At 40.1% G+C, this 20,087-nt stretch overlaps 1 protein-coding gene across 4 annotated transcripts in view; it reads left to right on the top strand.

Annotated features, from left to right (window-relative positions):
• The window catches only part of DNAJB6 (DnaJ heat shock protein family (Hsp40) member B6), a 60,422-nt gene that overhangs the window by 25,346 nt on the left and 14,989 nt on the right, over positions 1-20,087 (top strand). For all 4 annotated transcript variants that reach the window (XM_064638089.1, XM_064638096.1, XM_064638071.1 and 1 more), the window contains exons 6-8: positions 94-225; positions 1,134-1,278; positions 3,297-3,367. In XM_064638089.1, coding sequence (XP_064494159.1) covers positions 94-225; positions 1,134-1,278; positions 3,297-3,367 — 348 coding nt within the window. The remainder of the gene's footprint in view (positions 1-93; positions 226-1,133; positions 1,279-3,296; positions 3,368-20,087) is intronic.

Raw genomic sequence — 20,087 nt, 5'->3', positions numbered from 1 at the left:
GTTTTTTGTTTTTTTTTAATAAGAATCCCTAATGATTAAATACAGAATCAGTCAGTAATGCTAACCTCTTAAATGTTGTCTTCTGTTTTGTAGAAGACCCTTTTGAGGACTTCTTTGGGGGCAGACGGGGTCCAAGGGGAAGCAGAAGCAGAGGTGGTGGATCATTTTTCTCTGCCTTTGGAGGATTCCCTACTTTTGGAAGTGGTTTTACTCCATTTGACGCAGGTAAATATCACAACATTTAAGAAGGAATGTGGGTTTGGTTCACAAAGGATTGCAATATAATAAATTGCCTTCTCCATTCAGGAAATTCTGGACCTGTGGTTTTTTAAATTAAACTCTCTCTGTAAGGTGTGAATGTAAATAAAACTATAGGTTTTTTTTTTTTTTTTCAGGTATTTGGGCTACCTGAAAGTTCACGTAATGTGAACAGACCTCTAAGAAGTAATACTTTCTGTGTTCGTTATTTTGGTGCTACAGTTTCTTTATAGCTTTAGAATTGCTTTTGTTCTGTTTGCTTTTAGGTGTTGGGAGTGTGATGGCTTTTAGATCCTGAAAATACACTGAAAAAATGTGTGCCAGAAGCCCGTGGTACTACTTAGCCTGGGGTGGCTAGTTTGAATGCTGACCTGGGTATCTAGAGGTTGCTGAGAGCTGCTGGCAGTCAGCATCCTTTAGAATGAATCTAAGTGTTAAGATTCTGGGTATTATTTGGGGTGTTACTGATATAAGACTAGTTCTGTCTGCCAGCTCAGGGCATCCCAACACCTGCATTAAAGCAGATAATCAGATTCATTAGAGTTGCTGCCTTTACCACCCTGAGTGGAGAGAAAGGGGAATGGTTGAGTTCAGCAGACAAGCTTGAATGCCTTTTCAGGGGAAGAGTTGACAAATGGTTTTTGGACAATGCTGTGCATTCGGAACTTGACCTGTGGGTCCATATGAGAGAAATAGATGGGGCCAGAGTCAGGTTTTTATTCTCACACTGATGTTTAATAACATCTAGTCACTGATGCTGTGTTGATGCAACCGAGGGCATCCTGAAACTAGGATGTAGTCTGAAGGGATGAGAAATTTGGATCCCACAGTCATGCAAAAATACATTTTTAGTCAAATGCCTTCTTTTCCAATAGGTTTTACTTCGTTTGGTTCTCTGGGACATGGGGGCATTACTTCGTCGTTCTCCTCTTCGTCATTTGGTGGTGGCGGGATGGGCAACTTCAAATCAGTATCAACCTCAACTAAAATAGTTAATGGCAGAAAAATTACTACAAAGAGGTAAGAGATATAAATATATTTCTATGAAACTATATGCAGAGACTTAAATAGCTATAATTACATGCGTATAAATATACTATATCTTTGCACACATACATTTAGTGATACATGAATGTATTTTTTTTACTTTTGTTGTTCTGTTCATTATATTACTTGGATTTCTTTGCTTGAAAACATTTTGAAATGCTGTATTGGATTCTCTCACTCTTCTTGGCATTACTGAGTTGCTTAATGCTGTAGCTGGAGGTCTTAATAGGCCTTCAGAACATCCTGTGTAGTGCTGCATCTTTTATTGTGGTCCTTGTCTACTGTCTGCCCAGTCACCTTGAACTTCTGGAAGGTTTCTGCTGATTGTGAAGCTTTTAGCTGGGGTTTGGGAGGACTTTTAATTTTAAAGACATTATGAAAGAGTTTTTCCTGACATCTGCTCTAGTTTGCTTTCATTGGTAGTGTTTGAGTGAAGTCTTTGTAGTAATTTTCTTCTGTCTGTTAAGTGAAATAAGCAACTGAAGCTTGTTTTGGAGAAAAATGTTCCTGTTTGTTGGAAAATGAACTTTCAAGTATTAATAACACAGTGTAGCTTCTGGCTATTTTGTGCTTGTGATGGGGCAGTCATTGCATTTGGCAAACCCGAATCTTTTTAGCTATAGAATAACCTAAATGGAACATCATGGTCAGTAAATTATAGGAGTACTGAACAAGTAGTTAATTTCAGTACTTAATAAAAAGTCATGGAAAAGCAAGGAAGGACAATTTTTTTTTTTGTCTGGTAACTTGTGTCCCATATTTTAAAGTGCAAGGCTCTTCTGTGTCCTGTTGTACTGAAGAGATCCTGTCATCTTGACCACTTGAAAGCAGCCTCTGTCATCACATGCTAGTGTGGTCATGATACTTTTCTGTGAGTGTATTCCAGAAAAATCTGAAAACTGCCTCAAAAGTTTTGAGGGAGTTGTGCCATGTGAGAGAGACCAAAGAAAGTGTTTATGCAAAAGTTTGTTTTAACATTAAAAAATAGACTATATCAGGTATGCTGCTGTCATATCTTTGTTACCATATCTAGGAAGTGAGGGGAGAAGCAAGAAATGTGGTTAACCACGTCTAGGAAGACACAGTTACTATCTCTGAGAAATCCTCTTGCTTTGTGGAATATGTGCCCACAAAGCAGCTGAGTCTAAAGAAGATTCATATCCCAACATATCCAATGAAAATCTTCTCTGAGTAATATTTTGCTTCAGGCAAGAAGCTGTTCCCTCTGTTTTTAATATGGGTGTATTCTCTTCAACAAGTCTAATCTCCAAAAAGTTTTGTATTCATCTGTGTGGTTTCCTCATTTGAATCACAAGGGGAGAATTCCCAGATGGCTAAAATTTAGGCATAAATTAAGTATGATTAAAATAATTTAAACATTCCTTGTCTTCCCGTTTCTAAAACAAAGAAGGATAAAAACCCCAAACCCACAAAGCTCTTTAATAATCCTTTTTTCCAGTCAGGGATACTTGAATTTTGGACCATACATGGTGGTCATAAACTTGGTGTATAGATCTACAAATTACTTGCTCTGATAAAATGAAAAGTGGGTTAAAGACTGTCTAGCGTGCCTTACATCGTGCAAAATTGTGATTGTATCTAGAATATTATGCATTTAACAAACAGGTAGGGACTAAATGCAATGTCAAGATTGTGCAGTTGATCTGTCAAAATATTTAGTACTAGATAAGAGTATAGTGTCAGGACAACTGTGACAGTGTATGAGGTGGCAGCTGTAACTGTGGACTCTACAAACTGGAGGATTCCAACTTCCAGAATGCCATTTTCCTGCTGTAAATAAGCAATATTGGTGAGAAAATGCAGATGGTTCCTGGCTGCAACTCCTGCTCTGGTAAATAGAAAAGCTTGACAGCGGCAGTTGTGTTATAGTTACAGCTCTGTTATAGTTCCTTATCTAAAACCAAGGTCTGGTGTGTATTTGAAACTGCTTGCAGTGCTTTAAAATGGCTGATGGTGTTTTTGTCCTGCAGGATTATTGAGAATGGACAAGAGAGAGTAGAAGTTGAAGAAGATGGCCAGTTAAGGTCGCTAACAATAAATGGTAAGGAGCAGCTACGCTTGGATAACAAGTAATTCAACGCACGCATTTAACAGAAATTTTAAGCTATAACAGCCACCATTTGAGGATTGACAGGAACATTTTTTGAAGATTTCAAACGAATTCAACTTTCTGTATATCGGTACTCAATCTTAAGTAGTATAAGTAGCTCACGGAAGCTCGTATTTGTCATAGACTTTTGAGTTAATTGTTGGGACCACATCAATTGGACCATTTTTTGTCCTTAAAATTGTTGTAAACTTCTGTATGCACTTTTCTTTTCTTATCTGTGATCAAGGTGAACCATGATCCTTCAGTAGTGCTAGGGCGAGATGTACACTAACACTAGCATGAATCTTGCTTTTTCCAATTTGAAATGTGAGCCAATTAGTAGTTTTAAGTCTGCTGTGAAGTTAAAAGTTCCAGGATAACCTTTTTAATAATTTCAACTTTTTTTTTTTTTTTTTTAAATGTTTAGTAGTGAACAATGTTAATACATTTCTGGTAATGCATTTCTGGTTTAAATAAATTAAGGATGTTTTCTAGTTGTGCATGAATGCAGACAACTTAGTAAGTTTTGACAAATGTTTAAATGTGTAATGTAAGCAAAAGGTAAACAAAAGTGAAGCCAGTGAGCTGAGTCTTTTGTCATTTGCTAAAAAAAAATTCAAAATGAATAAATGCTGATGTTTGTGGTGCATTCTTTCATGAATGGCATTTGTAACCTTCTTGTGTCTGTGTGTGATTTGGGCAACTTGGGAAAACGGTGCTTTTTTTTTTTTTCTTACCATCTTTTTCTTTAGTCTTAAGGATGAGGGCCTTTTTTCTTTGCAGATGTTTTCTCCAGTGTGACTGAAAACATGATTTTTAATTTCTTTTCTAAACCTGTATTTGAAGCACTTATTTTTTTAGAAGCATTCAGGGGCTGACTCTCTAACTCCATCTTTTACCCTAGTATGCAAGTATTGTAGGTCTAGGCTTAAAAACGTTTTCTAAAGTTTTAAGTTCTGAGATTGCTTCAAAAAGTAATCCATACTGAACATAAATACACAGGAAATCAATAATAAACCTCAAAAAGAGTCTTTCTGAATAAGATTTTTTGTCATTTTATGATCAAATAATAATTATTTTGAAGATTTGTACTACATTATTGGCATTATAGTATCTCACTCTTATTTTTAGTCCTCAACCAAAAATCAAGAGGTGGATTAATGCCCTTTGTTAAATTAATGGAGCGAAGCAAAGTGTTCATTTGTAGCTAAAACCAGATTTTCAAAGTTTAGTGAAAGATGACTTGATTTCGGTGTGTCACTGAGAAAGCATGTGAGTAACTAATGGCACTTGTTAACAGCTGCCAGGCTCTGGGTAGTTCTGTGCATAAATCATGGATGTGCAGTTTTCATCTGTGCACCAGCTTTGAACATCTGGCTTTCACAAAACTCTTCAGGGTGGCTTAGTGTTTAAAAAAAGACAAAAAAAAAAAAAAGCATGGTGTTTTCAAATGATCACCTAATGCCTTCATGCTGAACACCATCTGCTTTGTACTAACAAATGTGTGTTGATTATTAAATACATTGAAAAAGTTTGCTCTTGTTTTTTATGAAGGAAAACCATTTCAACTTAAACCAAACCAACAAGCTAACAAACTGCTACAACAGAATACGTATTTGTAGCAAAGTTAGTATATTGTACTTTTGTCCCTCTACCATTAATGCTAATTTGATAGAGCCAAACAAAATGACATGTAGAAGAAGAAATAAATATGTGATTTGGTTTTGGGACTAAAGAAGTTATGTATCTTTCCAAGTTCTTCGCAGAGTTTCTGTTACTTCAGTGTTGTGTTTTTGATGTAGAAGCACAAACTCAGTTTAGAACTAAATAGTGTTTTCTTGTTAATGCTGTTTTTTCCTTCCCCATGTATGTTACTTCTTGATCCAGATAACTAAACAGGCAATTTATTTTAAAATCTGGCTTTGTTGTGATGTCTTGAGTTATTAAAAATGTTAATTTATATTTATAGGACACAGTGTGCTCCTTTAAATTATGTAAACTGTAAAAAGTGCTTCAAAATTGATTAACCAAGTCAAATAAAATTAGGACAATCTGGAGTTGAGTTTGAATGCCTTCTTGTGGATATCCATAGGTTTTACATTAAACTGCCAAACTTCACCTTCTAGTTTAATCCCAGGTCATCACCTTTAACATTTAAATTACGTCACTCAGGTTAAGAACACATTTAGGGTGGCACAGCTGCTAGTCTTAAATTGGTATCCACGTGCTTGTCTTAGATCTTCTTGCCTAGAAAAGTGTGGTCCTTCTCACAGTGTTACACACAAACAGGTCACATCAGGGTTCCTGGATGAGATCTTTGAGCGCTGTAAATGTGCTCAAGATCTGGTGCTTTTGGACAGCAAAGATCTGCCCTTGGATCCCTGAAACTGGTTGTCAGAGCTGGACAAAACGTGGCACTAAAATGGCAGTGCTGCACTTTCTTGGTAGAAAGAGAAACTGTCAAAACACAAGGAATGAGTCAGCAGAAGGCAGAATTAGGCAGTAGAGATTCCTGCAGTAGTGAGATACCCACACACCAGCCTTTGTATAGGCTGGGGGTTGATCTGGGTGGATATGTGGTCTTGGTCCAAGTATATCATTGGACTGGCAGTTCGAGTTCCAGATGTAAAAGACTCCTTTACACCTGACCTAAACCGAATGGTCTCCATCTCTTTCAGTACGCAGGAAATAAGTTGGTTTTTTGAAATAACACCACATCCAACTCCTTTTTTTGATGCAACTTATTGCATCCAGCTTCATTTTAAAACACAAAATAAATCTGCATTCTGTTTATTGTCAAGTCATTTAAAATTCTTCCTAGTATGTATTATATATTCAGAATTTCTTCTGCTGAATTATTTTCTCTTGAAAACCCACTTACTACGTTGCTTTGAAAAAATTTTACGTTGTTCCTTTCTAATATGTAATTTGCATGGATATACAAAGACCTGCTCACTAGAAGTGATGGATCATCAAGGACAGCAAATTTCCTTAAACTTCAGTTTTAGCCAAAATAGTACAAAATACTTAATAAAAGAAAAAGTTCTTAATTCTAGCAAATGCTAAGCATCAAATCTATGGTGGGATGAGGCAGCTTTCAAAACCAAGTGCTGTTGGATTAAAAGTGCCATTTCTTCACACATGAGGGGTTAATTTTGAATGTTTAGGGACACTATCCCGTTTAAATTGAGCTTCCTCCAGTTGTTTGGAAAAACTAAGATGGAGTTTTTGAACCTGCTAAGTCATTTACTCTTTCATGCTCTGCTTCAAAGTTCATTGGACACAATAACTTTGTAATGCTTTCTTCTGGTGCAACCTCTTTTTGATCCCTTGTGCATGGCAGTAATTTCAGTGCATTACACTAACTCAAGTTTCTCTTTGGATTGCATGGCACCTACCCCTTTCACTCAGCTTTACTGAACAAGTTTGGGAGTTTGCCTTAGAATGCTTCACATTTTAAAATGGCTGCAGCCCTTGATGTTCTCAGTTCTCACAGTACCTTCTTTGTTGAGAATCAGAGGCATTGTCCTGTGGTATAGGGGACAAAGCTGCTCTGCAGAGCACGTGTACATAGCATTTGTAAGATGGATGTTGTATCAACTTGTGATTAACTGATGAACTGAGTGAGAATGCTGAAAACAAGATTGTAAAAGACTTAAAGACTTAAAAACGCATCATCTCTAAGCCCAAGGGTTTTGTATTTCTCTTGTCAGTGTTTGTGTTTGGCTGTTTTGTTTCTTTGCCTCCAGCGTTTTGGCTTCAGGTGTAACGAGGTTTGTCTTTTGTATTTAACTGTGCTGTGCTTCAGAACATCTCTGAGATGGTCCAGTGATAAAGTTATATTTTATTTTTTATTTTTGGAAATGTGAGTTTTATTAATTAATCTGGTTGTGTTCTGTTTGAGAAGTGAGCTTATTACCCATTTTGCCTGAGTTTAATCTGTGGTGGTAATAGGATAGTGTTTCTAAAGGTGGTTGTGTTGCAAAGTGAATGCTGTAGCTGTCTGGTGCTCATGGTCAGAGAATCTTTGAGATGTACTCAGTGTTAGTGCAAAGCTTTAACTTATTAATAGAATACTTGTTAACCTTTTTGTGGAAACATTTCTTAGGTCTTTTGGAAAACCTGCCTCTTTGGTTGTGATTTTTGGATGTTGTGGTGTTTAGGCTTATTTATAAGTCATGGTGTTCTCACAGGGTAGTCGCAATATGGACGTCTGTAATCTGCCAGTCAGCAGTAACCAAACTTTGAAACTTTGCCTTTTTGTAACATAAGAAAAGAAAGCTTGTTTGTACTGTCTGCTGCCTCTGGTCTTGTTTACTTTGGGATTGAATTGTGACCACAGCCTTGCTTGACATAGTACTCAAACAGTTTGGGTTTGTTGTTATTGCTTGTCTTCAAGTGGTTGTCTTAGGTACAGAACTTCTTAGCTTCCTCATGAAATGCTGAAATAGTGCGTTCGTTGCAAGTGTTGGAATGAAGCATGTTTACTTTGTGAGCATTGCAAACTATATCTTTTGAGTTTATAATTCTAGTGGGTTTATTTCTTGGTCTGCTTTGGTTTTGGAAAAAATGGCTAGAGTTGGTTGTTGAGTGAAGTGCACTCCTGAAAGGTTAGAGCGGAAGGTGGATGGTTTATACTCTGCTACACAGGTCATACCTTCACAAAACAGTGAACCTCACATTTGAGATGATGCTGTCAGATTAAAAAAAAAAAAAAAATTAAAATCCCGTGATGATCAAGAGCCATACCCTGAACCTGTGCAAGCTGACTGCTGATTCACACTCACTGGAACTTCTCTGAAAACTCTGTTCTGGCAGATTCAGTGCTGCAATAGGTGTTATCTTACTTACAGCAGCTGGTAGAAAGTTAATCAAAAACCCACACGAGTACCCTGTGCCCTGTCATGCTTACCGTGGCCAAAACATGTGCAGCAGCTTGGATGTGATAGTGCCCAGTTCTGAAAGCTGGGATGTCCTGGTGTGAGATAGATTGCACTGATGGCCTGAGTGCTAATTACCTTCTAAATAAAGGAAGCGGAAGACTTCTGCCTGAGAAGATAGCAGCTTGGAAATGTCATGGTGGGGATTAAAGTATATTTAATTGAGAAGTAAAGCATTCTATTAGAAGGATGCTATTAAGTAGAATTGTATCTTTAGTTTTCTGGCTTTTACAATAATGTCAGCTTTTGCAGCATATTGGGTTCATTTTAAACTCACTAAAAATAGATCATTTTTGAGCTTGACTTAAAATTGACAATCAAGAAAATAGATTTTTAGAGGCTTCCAGTAATAACTCTTAAAACTTTACTTTGCCCTATAATTTATCCTTACTGCTGAATCACAGATGAGAGCTCTTTCAGCTATTCTTTTCAATGCAGCCAACTTCAAATGAATTTCATAAAAAAATGGGGGAAAAACCAAACCTGTAGGTGCCATGTTTACCAGGAGCAGAAATAGGGCTGAATCCTTTCAGACAACTGAATGTTGATTCTGAGATTAAATACACCTGGTTTGTAACAACTCAAGTAAGGATGCCAGTCTGTTAAGTGGTACGACAAATGACAGTTCCTTCGGAAGGCTTCAGTTCCTCCTTTTCTTGACTGTTAAAAGTCAACTATGAAATCTTTTACATTGTTTCTTATTTGTAAATTTATTTGAGTTACTAGTATGGGAGATGAATCCAGCTTAGGTGACGGGTCATAAAATTCATTTTGTGGAACACACATTCCTGATGGCCAGAAGAGAGAATTATTTTGGCTGCGTCTGTAATTGGGGTTACTTGGAGGTGTTACTGAGCCACCTGAAGATGCAAAGCAGTAGCTCTGGAATCTTCTGTCCTGGTTGCCGTCACAAGCTTGATTGAATTGTGGTCCAGGAGGGGAGTTTACCTCCCAGAAAAAAAATCAACAGTCATAGGTCTGCAGAGGCTTTGAGACATCTGGTCGAGAAGCTGGGCAGCCCCATCAGTCTTTCGGTTTCCCTCCAGAAATAAATGTCGTGTCTATGTTAATCTTTGTAAGTGATATATGGAGTAAGATTAACTTGCTAATTTATCACACATTTGCATAACTGTCACCACAGCCACCTCTGGCAAACTTCTTTCCTTGACATGTAGTTGGAGGCTGCCTTTTGCTCTTTACAGAAACTAAATCTGAATTTTTCATCCTGTTATACTCAACAACGGTGTACTGAGCTTTGCTTTTGTGAAAGATCACATCCTTTAGTGTTGGTCTCTGTCATTCTTCCAGGAGGAGCTAGACCAAAATTGCTTTGAACTTCTCTAAGAAAGTATTTCTGGAGGAAAAGGGAGAAAACTCCCATGGCCAAGGCTCGGCCTTTCCTGCAGCCTCTCTTAGCCAGTCGGAGGACTGAGCCTTTTGTCTTCAGAGGACCCTGGCCAGGCTTTCTGTAGTAACGCTGCCTCTCATCAGAAGGCACTTTGGTGCTTTGAGTTATTTGGACATGCCCTGCTAAGTAGTCACTCACACCCCCCCAGAATTAATCTCTAATCTCAATGTATACATTTCTTACTGCTGGGGCTTACGGGAAATACAGGCAGGTCCTTATCACTGAATGTACTGCACTTCAGTAACGAAGGAGCATTCATTATTCATCTGTGCTACACAAACTGGGAGCTGGCTATCCAGGAGAGCAGTAGAGGGCTAGAAATTCGCTTAGAGCTGTTTTGGGTGTGCCTGGTGTTGCGTGCAAACACAAGTAGTGTTCACAGACCTCCTGCCCTCGGTTTTTGACTGAGCTCCTGAGTGAGTGCAAAGAGGTGGAAGATTTTTTTCTTAGGGAGATTCACCTTCAGAGTTAGGACAACCACCAAAATGTTTCTTTCGTTAAACACTTCTAGTGCTACCAACCATCTTTTCTGGGGTTGGAGAAGCAGGAAAACAATGCACCCTGTTTTGTGCTATTGACATAAATTTCAAGGGCTTTTTTCTTCCTTTGATCTTTGCCTTTCTCGTCAGGAAAACACGATCACGAGTTGTCCCAGTGAATGCAGGAAGGGTGGGCATTTGCCTTGTCTCCTCTTCACCCTGCCTGTTCCCTGCCGGCCCAGGCTCTGGGGCTGCTCTGGAGTCTTGTTTCCCTTCCAGCGCAGGCAAGGGAGGTGCTTCTGCAGCCTGAGGATGGTGTGCCAAATTCCACTTTGATTCTAAAAAAATGTGTACACCAGAAAGAAAAAACTGTGCATATTAAAGGTCTCCTTGTTTGGAAGAAGAGTATAAATATTTGTATCAGGCTAGACAAATTCAAATGAGAAGATAAACATACATTTTTAACACATGGATGATTAACTGTTGGAAGAACCTGCCAAGAGCAGTAGTTTCTCTGGCTTTCAGTGTCTTAAAAAGACCAGCTTTTTGAAAAATATCTTTTAGTGAGGAGGGAGTGTTTAGGCTTTACAGAGAAGTAGTGGAAGCTTGGGAGCCTGGGGCACAGACCGAGATGCAACAGAGCACAGTGCTCCTTTCAGGCCTTCCTTCATGTTCTGTGTCTTGGCTTCTTCCCTTTCCTTCCTGATGTGTCAATGTTAATGCACATGTCATTCTCTGACCGTGGTTTTGAGACTGGGGGACGCTTTGGTGATGTGGGGACCGCGTTGTGTCTCGAGAGGTGCTGAGGAAGCAGGGGAGCTGGGAAGAGAGGAGACAACACCACGTGCACCTGGGGCAGCCTTGATGACTGTTGCCCTAAAGCATCCAGTTTGGGATGTGTAGGTGCCAAGAGTGGACTTCATGTGGGAGAAGACATTCTGGATCTGTGCAGGTAAGTTGCTTGACTGTAGTGAACAAGTTGTGTGTTAAGTGAAGAGGAGGAACCAGGGCGAGGTCTGTGATGACTGTCCCAGGGAATTTGATTTGAAATTTGCATTACTGTGAGCCCTTGAATATCTCCTGTCTTCTCACCAACAACAGGCTGCAGAGTTTGAGACAGCCTAGTTTCAACTCCTGAGATGAAGATTAGGAGGTCTCTTGTTAATGACACATCGAAGATTCACATGGCAGAATGAACTATTCATTTTCTTAAATCTGGGCAACATTTTAACAATGTAAAGTTTTTATTTTTAGTGTGTTAAATGCGTTTTGAATTTTGAGTGACTATGATGAAAAAAGCTGGATTTTTGTTAATTAAATCACTTTTGCTAGTGTGCTAAATGCCTAAGACTTCAATATGTCAGAAAAATAGTTCTACAGGGAATAGCCAGAGAAGCGTCCCACAGGGCTTATATGTGTGAAAAAACTGTCTGTGGATGCTTTTTTGGGTTTTGTATATACCCAGGCCTGCATTTTTAAGTTTATTTGAAAGAGAAACTTGAGGAAAGGCAAATTCCTAGAATTATAACTCAGCAGCACTTGGGTCATACAACCATCAAACACAGTTTTGGAACAAAACCGAAATGTAAGCTGTTGTATGGTAAAGTCTTGGTATCTCTTAAGGACCTTCCAAATTTTCTGGGGAAGGTATCCTGCTTGGAGAGTGCTGGAACTCTGGAACAAAGTCTTAGTTCTTCAATGGTCAAATTAACTGTATTTTGAGAGCTAAGTATTCTGATCTTAAAATAGCCTTTGTGCAGTCTTCTTTCTCTGCAAGTAATAAAAAGTGTAAGGCTTTTGCCAGCCACCAGTGTGGACATGGCCAGCTGTAGTGACACAAGGAATCTTGTTAATGGAAAAGCAAACAAGTGTACGTGCTGTACTGCTCTGCCCTTTTCTGGCTTAAAAGAAGGCTCGGACAGAAATATTTCTGTAGTTTGCAAAGTGTGTAGCCAGTGCACACCTTGTGTGTATTGGCTGCTTGTTAGCAGTAAACTGCTGCAAAACTAGTTGTTTTTTTAAGTGTATCAGAGCTGTAACTTGTCAAAGCAAACCAAGTCTATCAGTTTTATCCATATTTTCCAAGAACCTTCAAAGATTTGAGTTGCATTCTGCGTGGAACTTATTTCAGTTAGAAAATTTGGTGTTGTTTGCTGTACAACTTGAGTCCCCTGTTACATCACTGGAAGAGACATCAACAGGTGTTCCTAGGCTACAGTGATTTCTTTTGAGAAGCAGGTAGAAAATGATGAGTAGGTGATTGTTTTTACCACTATTAAGTAAGAAGAAAATGATATGTATTTTATTACGCATATTCATATTTTTGAGGTGTTATATCAATTTCAGCTACTACTATATGGTATATAAATTGCAGGATCTATTGCAAGGGGAGGAGTGTCTAAACAATTTCTAAAATATTTTTGAAACATTGCTATTGCCCTACTTTTGATCCCTCTTGAAAGTATTTGCCCGAAAGAATTGGAAGAATGCCCTCTTGAAAAAGGTTAAAAGAAAGTAGTGTAATTTGTCCTGAAGCCCACCAATAGCATTTTTGTAGCCATTAGTAATTTATTTATTATATATAACTCTGTCTTGAAAAGTGTTACAGAACAGAAAGTGACTTTTAAGTGCTTTCTAATGCAGTGACTAATCGAGAAGGTGCTTCTTGTAGTCACTCCTTAAACAAGAAGCTCAGCTCAGGGAAATAAAACATTTTTCTGAGAAGATGCAGGTGTTTAAACCTCCTTGCTCTTCTTGATGAACAAAATCGAGATCATAAGATTAATTGATTACTCTTACGTGGTTTCCACTCTTCCCCCTCCTCCAGCACTTGCTCTGAGATCACGTGTGTGCTTTGCTCCTGAAATGTTTATAGGAGATGATGACTACATCCCTGGTAACCCTTTTTGTAGAATAAATCACAACAGCCAAGTGCAGGCCCATGCTGGGTGCTCTGTTGCAGGGGAGGTGCTTGTTGCCCTGGACAGAATAGTTTCCGAGAGTGGAAACTTCTTTTATAAGCGCTGTTTGCAGGGGGAGTAGGATTTTGCGTTGTGCCTCCCAGCTTCTCTTGAAACCAAAAGCCAGCCCTTTGTTCGTGCTGGGCTCTGGGTTCAGTTCACTGCTGTGTTTTCTGGGTGTGGTGACAAAATTTCTCAAATTGCTGGTGTCTCTGGTGTTGAGTATGGACCTGTAAGTGGCACAGGGCCAAACTCTCAACTTGAAGTGCAGCTTTAATGTAGGTTAGATGAAAAATTGTTAACAGAGGTCAAAGCCTCTTGGGTTTTCTATTTTTGTGACAGTTCTGGCTAATCTTCCCTTAAAATGTAGACCTTCCATATTTTGAGTTGAAATTGGGATAGAGGTGGACACATTCAGGTCCTTGCTGAACTGTCATCATTGTCCATATATTTGTGTTACAACAGTATGGTTTTATTTAGAGATGTATCTTCTCAAGTGAAATTCAGTGCTTTGAAGGCTTTTACAAATAGATTCCATCTCCTGGAAGGTGATGTCACTGCCTTGCCAGCTGTAATTCTGTTTCCAGTCCAGTCTTCAGTCTTGACTAAGCAAATTTTTTCTTAGAAAAACAGTTGATGATTCTTTTATTTAGTATTTTTAAATATTACTGTAAAAGGAGATTGTTTCTGTAGGGATAGCAGGCTGTGTCCAATACGAACAGTTCAGGCAAGGTCAGAATTTTAACTGGAAAGTTAAAAAGTGTTCTCAAATGTGCAAAGTCTGGGACTGTTCATGTCAATCACGGACTTGCATGGTAACAATGTAGGTGAGCGTCAGCCCTACCTGTTGTGTGTCTGTTCTAGGTTTCCTTTTGTTGTCACAGTGCTGACTGCAGGACATTTTCAACTCTGCAAAGGGAACAATTATTATTCACAAGGCCAAGGAGAAACACTGTAGTGTAAATGAAGTTTGACATCTTCAAACTTAGTAAAACTCTTGGCAGGTGTTTCTGAGAAGGTTCCGAGTTTGCTGGTGTTCAGGGAGGAGGAGGTGGAGTAGCTCTGCTGGGTGCTGCTCTTTGGGCTGCCAGTAGTACAAAGTTGTCTGTGTTTAAACAGCTCAAACCTGCATGTTTGATGATTTGCTTTTAAAGTTTTTCAAATATTTATACCATGGTATAATGAGCCAGCTGACAGATAGTCACTGAAATGTTTGGAAAGGCTTTCCCTGCTATTACAGAATTACAGGAGATGTGGGTACATCCTTACACTGGGTGATTTTAAGCAAAAGCTCATTAAGGCAACTTCAAGTGTCAAGTTGTTGTTCTGTTGTGCAGCTTTGGTAGGTGCACCCCTTCCAAGGGCTCATCCACCTCTCCACCAAGAGCTAGTGGACATTCCGGTGTGCTTTGCACCCTTCTGGAGTGCAGAGCCCTCCAGTTTCTCTGCCTTTGTGGTAGAGAAATACTGGTCCCCCTTTTTTTGCTTTAGCCCCAGAAGTTGTGGTTGGAAATGGTTGTTATTGTCCTTGGTGCTCTATCCCATGGATCTCGAGACGTGTTAAAAGAGGAGAAGGTGGAATGGTGCCATTGCAGCATCGTAGGATGGGAACAACCATTGCTCTGGGCATCGGCAAGTCTGGGGTGACCTTCCTTGGGATAAATGGGTGCACCAGGCAGGTATTAATGTCTCCTCTGAAACTCTCCTTCTGTTTCCAAAACTCACAAAGCTCTCTTGGTAAAATGTTCCCTGCTCCCACTGGATCTCCTCTGCAGAAGGAGCATATAAACTGACTGACGATACTGTTCCCAGGCACAAAGGAGAATTGTAAGTATTGTTAGTGTTGGATGGTAGTCATGTTCCTGGTTTGGTGTTTGTTTGTTTTTTTAATTGAGAAAGTGTTGATTTCTGTGCTCTCATTATTGCCCGTTTTGGTAAGAACTTCAGTTTGAGCAGCATACACAGAACAATTTCTTTTTGTGTATTTAAATATATGTGTTTATGTGTGTGCCTACATTTGCATTTATAAACATTCAGTTATTGATAGGATTTGAAGAATTAGTTGTTGCATTTCTAAACTATGGTGGGTTTTAAAGCACAGGCTGAAGATCTTGACTGTGGGTGGGAAATAGTGTTTGGAAACTTTGAGAGTTCCCTGATGGATTGGAGATGCCGAACAACAAAAATGGTGCAGCTTGAGAGTTGTGTCTCCTTTAAGGCCACTATACAAGTTCATAATTAGAGTATTTAGTCAAAATTAGTATTGAATGTCAACTTGAAACACTATTTTTTAAAAATTCAGACTTCTCATTAGCGCATCAAAAATTGAACAGCAACTAATCACTTGGTGCTTCTGTCATCAGGAAGATGTCAGAAACAGGACTGAGTTTTGTGGTGAAGGTTCATGAAACACTTTGAAACCTATTGAGCTGTCAGAAGAGATGTCCTATTTCTATGGACATGTGTTGTTTTAGGGGTCACTTAAAAGATGATGGTCTCTGGAGCTCTGTAACTTAAATCAGGGATGTGTGCAGGCTCTGGGAGATGGGATTTGCTTGCCCTAGTCCTAGTAATGCAGGGAGGGTGGATGAGGAATAAATTGCACATTGGGGGGTGTAATTGGAGAGGGCGGGTATCTCTTTTTTTTTTGTAATTAATAAGTGAAACCCTCAGTGCCAGAACCTTAGTGTCGTATTTAAGGCTCAGGGTAGGAGGGAGAATAGTTTTCAAATGATTAACCTGAAAAGTGTGGACAGTGGAATATAAAAGGTGGAGCTTGCTCTTACTGTCTCGCGTCTGTGAGATTTCAACGGCACTAATGGCCATTTGATGAAAATATAAACTTGGTGATTTTGTGCTTTTGCCAAATTACTATGGAAGTGTTGACAAAACAGCTGGGGAAGTCATTCATCACATTTTTCTGAAGTCACTCATGAGATTCTTTTCGTTTTAAATTTAACTGCCTGGCTTTTTCTTTACGTATCTTTCTTTTACGGTAATCTTGGTTTGCTGGGCGTTAAGATTTTGAAGACTGGTTTAAAGCTCAAAATCAATGGAAAAATATGTAACACAACTGTGTAATTTACAAATTAGGGCTTGCTCAGAACTGTTTGAAGATGCTCTTTTAGTGAGCACTAATGGGAATATAAGATGACGTCTTGATACTTTAACTCATTAGTTTTTAAGAGTTATGAAGATACAGAGTTTGTTATGAAAGTAGAAGAACACTTTTTGTCTACTTTTGCTGTCTGAAGAGTTTTCTAATTAGAAGCCAATTTTGCTTGACCTGGTGGTGGTAACTCCTAGGAGGGCTGAAAGCAAAAAGCAAAGTTTTGTCTTTGGGGCCAGTGAAGGAGCTGTTTTGTCTGGCACTGGGAGGTTCTGGAGAATGAGTGTGAGAGATGCGAAGGTCTCCAGGGCTCTGCTCAGGCACAAGGAGAGAGGAAGCACCGGTGGAAGGCACCTTGTGTCTGAGTACGTAGTGGAGGGCCTGGCAGGGCTGCATGTAGTTGTGCTGTGAAATTTTTGTTTATTCATTTTTTCCTCCAGTAGTGAGTATTAAGTTTCATTATAAGGGCCATTTCTTTTTTTTTTCCCCTCAGTAGGATTTTGGTTTGCACTTCAAATACAGTTTCAAAGTGAAACTTGATCTGCGTGGCTTCCTCATGGTAGAGACGAAACGCACGCACGGGGATTTCTGTCTGAGGTTGAAATATAATTGAGATGGAAAAAAGCGCCTCTGTTTCATGTAATCATAGGATGGTTTGGGTTGGAGGGGACCTTAAAGATCATCCAGTTCCAACCCACTGCCATGGGCAGGGACACCTCCACTAGAGCAGGTTGCTCAAAGTCCCACCCAGCCTTGAACACTCCCAGGGATGGGACATCCACATCTTCTCTAGGCAACCTGTTCCAGGGCCTCACCACCCTCACAGTAAAGTATTTCTTCCTAATATTTAATCTAAACCTGCCCCGCTTCAGTTTGAAGCCATTCCCCCTTCTCCTGTCACTATCTGCCCTTGTAAATATCAAACCAAATCAAGAATTTTCATGTCAGTTATACCAATTCTGGAGGAAGAGGGGCCATGTAAGAGACAGGTACAGTGGTCTGAGCTCCATCTCAGCTACATGTTGTGAAAAGCGTTTGTTGGGGAGAGAAACCCCAAGAGTAGGAGCCCCTGGTGCAGGTTTTTAAGGGGGTCTGCAATGTAGTGGGGTACAATGAGACTTGCAGGAAACTGGGGTAGACCTCTGACATGACCCTGAAAAGTGCAGAAAGCATCATCTTTTAAGTAATCTCAATTGCTGTTTAAAAACCAGGTCCATTTGTTTAAACTCTGAGCTTGAAATCTTCATAATTTGTATTTATATGTGTCAAGCTGTGAAGCTTATTCCTCGTTCTTTATTTCCTTTCAAAATTCTTGCAGAAACGAGTAAAACACCCCTGTGTGATAAAGCCTTATAAAATTAATTAAATTCACTTTGAGCGTCAGCATGCAAATGGGGTCGTTTCTCTGCTTGCTGGAAACGTGGGGATTCGTATTACCTCCTGCCATTTCCTACATCCCAGATCTTTAAGATGAGAGCAATTAGTGTAATCTATATGGATGCCCTGATGTGCTTCCACAGAAGCAAAATAGCTGTAATAGGCAGGATGTGCTCAGCCTGTCCTTCTCTCTGGCCTCAGAGATAATGTAGGACCATTCCTTTAGCTTTAAAAGATCTTCTGATGAGTAGGTTTTGGCAGCAATGAGGTAACTCCAGTCTCTCCCAGCAGCTCCCCTTTCTATGCCATGCTCCAGAGATCGGTGCCACCTGACCTGGTTGGACAGGAGTGGCTGTAGCCATCGATCCCCAGGAGCCACTGAGCATGATCACATTTCCTGTCAAAGTACCCCTTTGCAGGACTGTTGTATTTAGCATGTGCTAAAAACTCATTTAATTTTCCCAATTCGTTGCAGATTGGGGCATCTTTGTGGTGAAATGTTGTGTTGAGGTAGCTTGGGATGTGTCAGGAACGCAGGATTCGTGTTGGTACACGCTGGGCTGAACGCGGGATACAGTGGGGTTCTCGGGCGTGTACGGGGGTGGCAAGTAAAATCCAGATGGATAAAAAAGAAAAACAAAACTCAAAAGGTTGAGCTTTCTAAGGGAGCTGCTGCGGGGCAGGGAGGGTGAGCAAACCCAGCATGGGGCTTTCCTTGCCCTGGGTCTGTGCCACACGGGTATGGCTGGGCAGGAACAGTGTGAGCTGGCACTGGAGCAGCTGAATACGAGGGCAAAAATAAAAGGAGCAAGTCCCATTGCCAGTTTTTAAAGCCAGAAGGGCAGAGGTTTGCTATGTGTGTTGAGCAGAAAGCATTGAGCCCTGCCCTTTCTCGGACACTGGACGTGCTGCAGCCATGCCCTCCCAGTCCAGAAATAGCACTGCTAGAGGCGCCCCATCAGTCTGTCCTTTTTCCCAAATCCCACACCCTTGTTTTTTCCCAGGACTTTGCCACCATCTCCCCTACTATTTCCTGCCACTTGGATTTTTTTTTTTCCCCCTCCTTGCAGGAAATGCCCACCTCCCACATCAGGGGAGATAGTAGTGCTGATCCTGCCCTGGGAAAGCCCAGCCCAAATCCCCTCAAACCAATATGAGTTTTTGGGTTGGAGCAGGGAGACATAATGCATGTCTGAGTTGCAGTGCTGTTCGTGCTGGCAGAGCTGAGCTGTTGTAAGCAGCACAGGATGGGAGACGGGAGAGGAGGAGGTGGGACATGGCAGCAGGTTTCTGCAGAGGGTACAGATCGAGAGCTGCCAGCATCTTCAGTTTCTAACCAGCTGAGCACTCCGGGTGCACCACTTCAGCTAAATATTTCCTTGAATTTTGCAGGAAGGAAGTGTCAGACAGACACTGAGAAACCCTGAATCTCCTTATGCTCTCTGTATCATTGAGGAATGTGCAGTTGCTCTGGAAGGAAAATGATTGCCAATAATTGGTGAAAGCCACTGATTTCTGTGAGCCAACTCAAAACCTCGTCCTTTGTCCTGTGCTTTAGCTGATAAACATCACTGCTGAAATAAACTCCCTTTATAGTTTACAAAAGCTCTGCCCTAGAAGTGATGGTGCAGATGGGGCAGCTGCTCTGGCATTCCCTGGATAGTTTCTGAGTGATTTCAGGCTCTTTCAGCTTTCAAAACTATGTGCATTTTTTTTTAATCAGAGGATTTTAAAATGGCTGCTTTTTCTTGTACGCATCACATCAAATAGCAAGAGAGAGATTTTTAAAGGCTGTCACTGTCGAACCCAGAGATATTTTCCAAAGAGGAATTGATGCAAATTTTGGTTACTCTCGAGCCTGGCAAACCCAAGAGAGCACAAGCTGAAAGAGGGTTTTATAACTCCTGCTGTTAAGCGTCACAGTATTTGTGTTTCCTGGCATTTAGAAACAAGTTTAAGAACAATTAATCAGAAAAACTTGCTCAACATAGCCTCCAGTAATGGTGAGGGAGTATTTTCTTGGCTGAGCATGTTGCCTACAGTTTCAGGAGGGATTAGGGGGGTTTGTGTGCACATGTGGTTTTAGAAAATACCCTGGGCTTGGTGTTTTATAATGAGCATCACTCATTTCCAACAGAAATTTGAAAGAGCTGATGATTTGGCAGCTTTCTGAAAACAACTTTCAAGTGTGGTCCCCCAAATTAGACCATTACTTCTGTGTTTTTAGTAGAGTTGGTCTCCTGATATTTTCTCTGTGCTATAATACATTAGATATGGAGCTTTTAAGAGAAGAAACAAAAGATCCAGTTAATCTCCAGGATTTTTTCAGCACAGGATAATCCAGGCCTGTAGACAGGTCTGTAAGATGAGTTCTCAGATCCAATGAGTTCCTGTAAAAC

The sequence above is a fragment of the Pseudopipra pipra genome, chromosome 1 (assembly GCF_036250125.1).
Source record: "Pseudopipra pipra isolate bDixPip1 chromosome 1, bDixPip1.hap1, whole genome shotgun sequence".
NCBI lineage: Eukaryota > Metazoa > Chordata > Aves > Passeriformes > Pipridae > Pseudopipra > Pseudopipra pipra.
The sequence above is the reverse complement of the archived record's forward strand: the minus strand, read 5'-3'. Positions and strand labels throughout refer to the sequence as shown.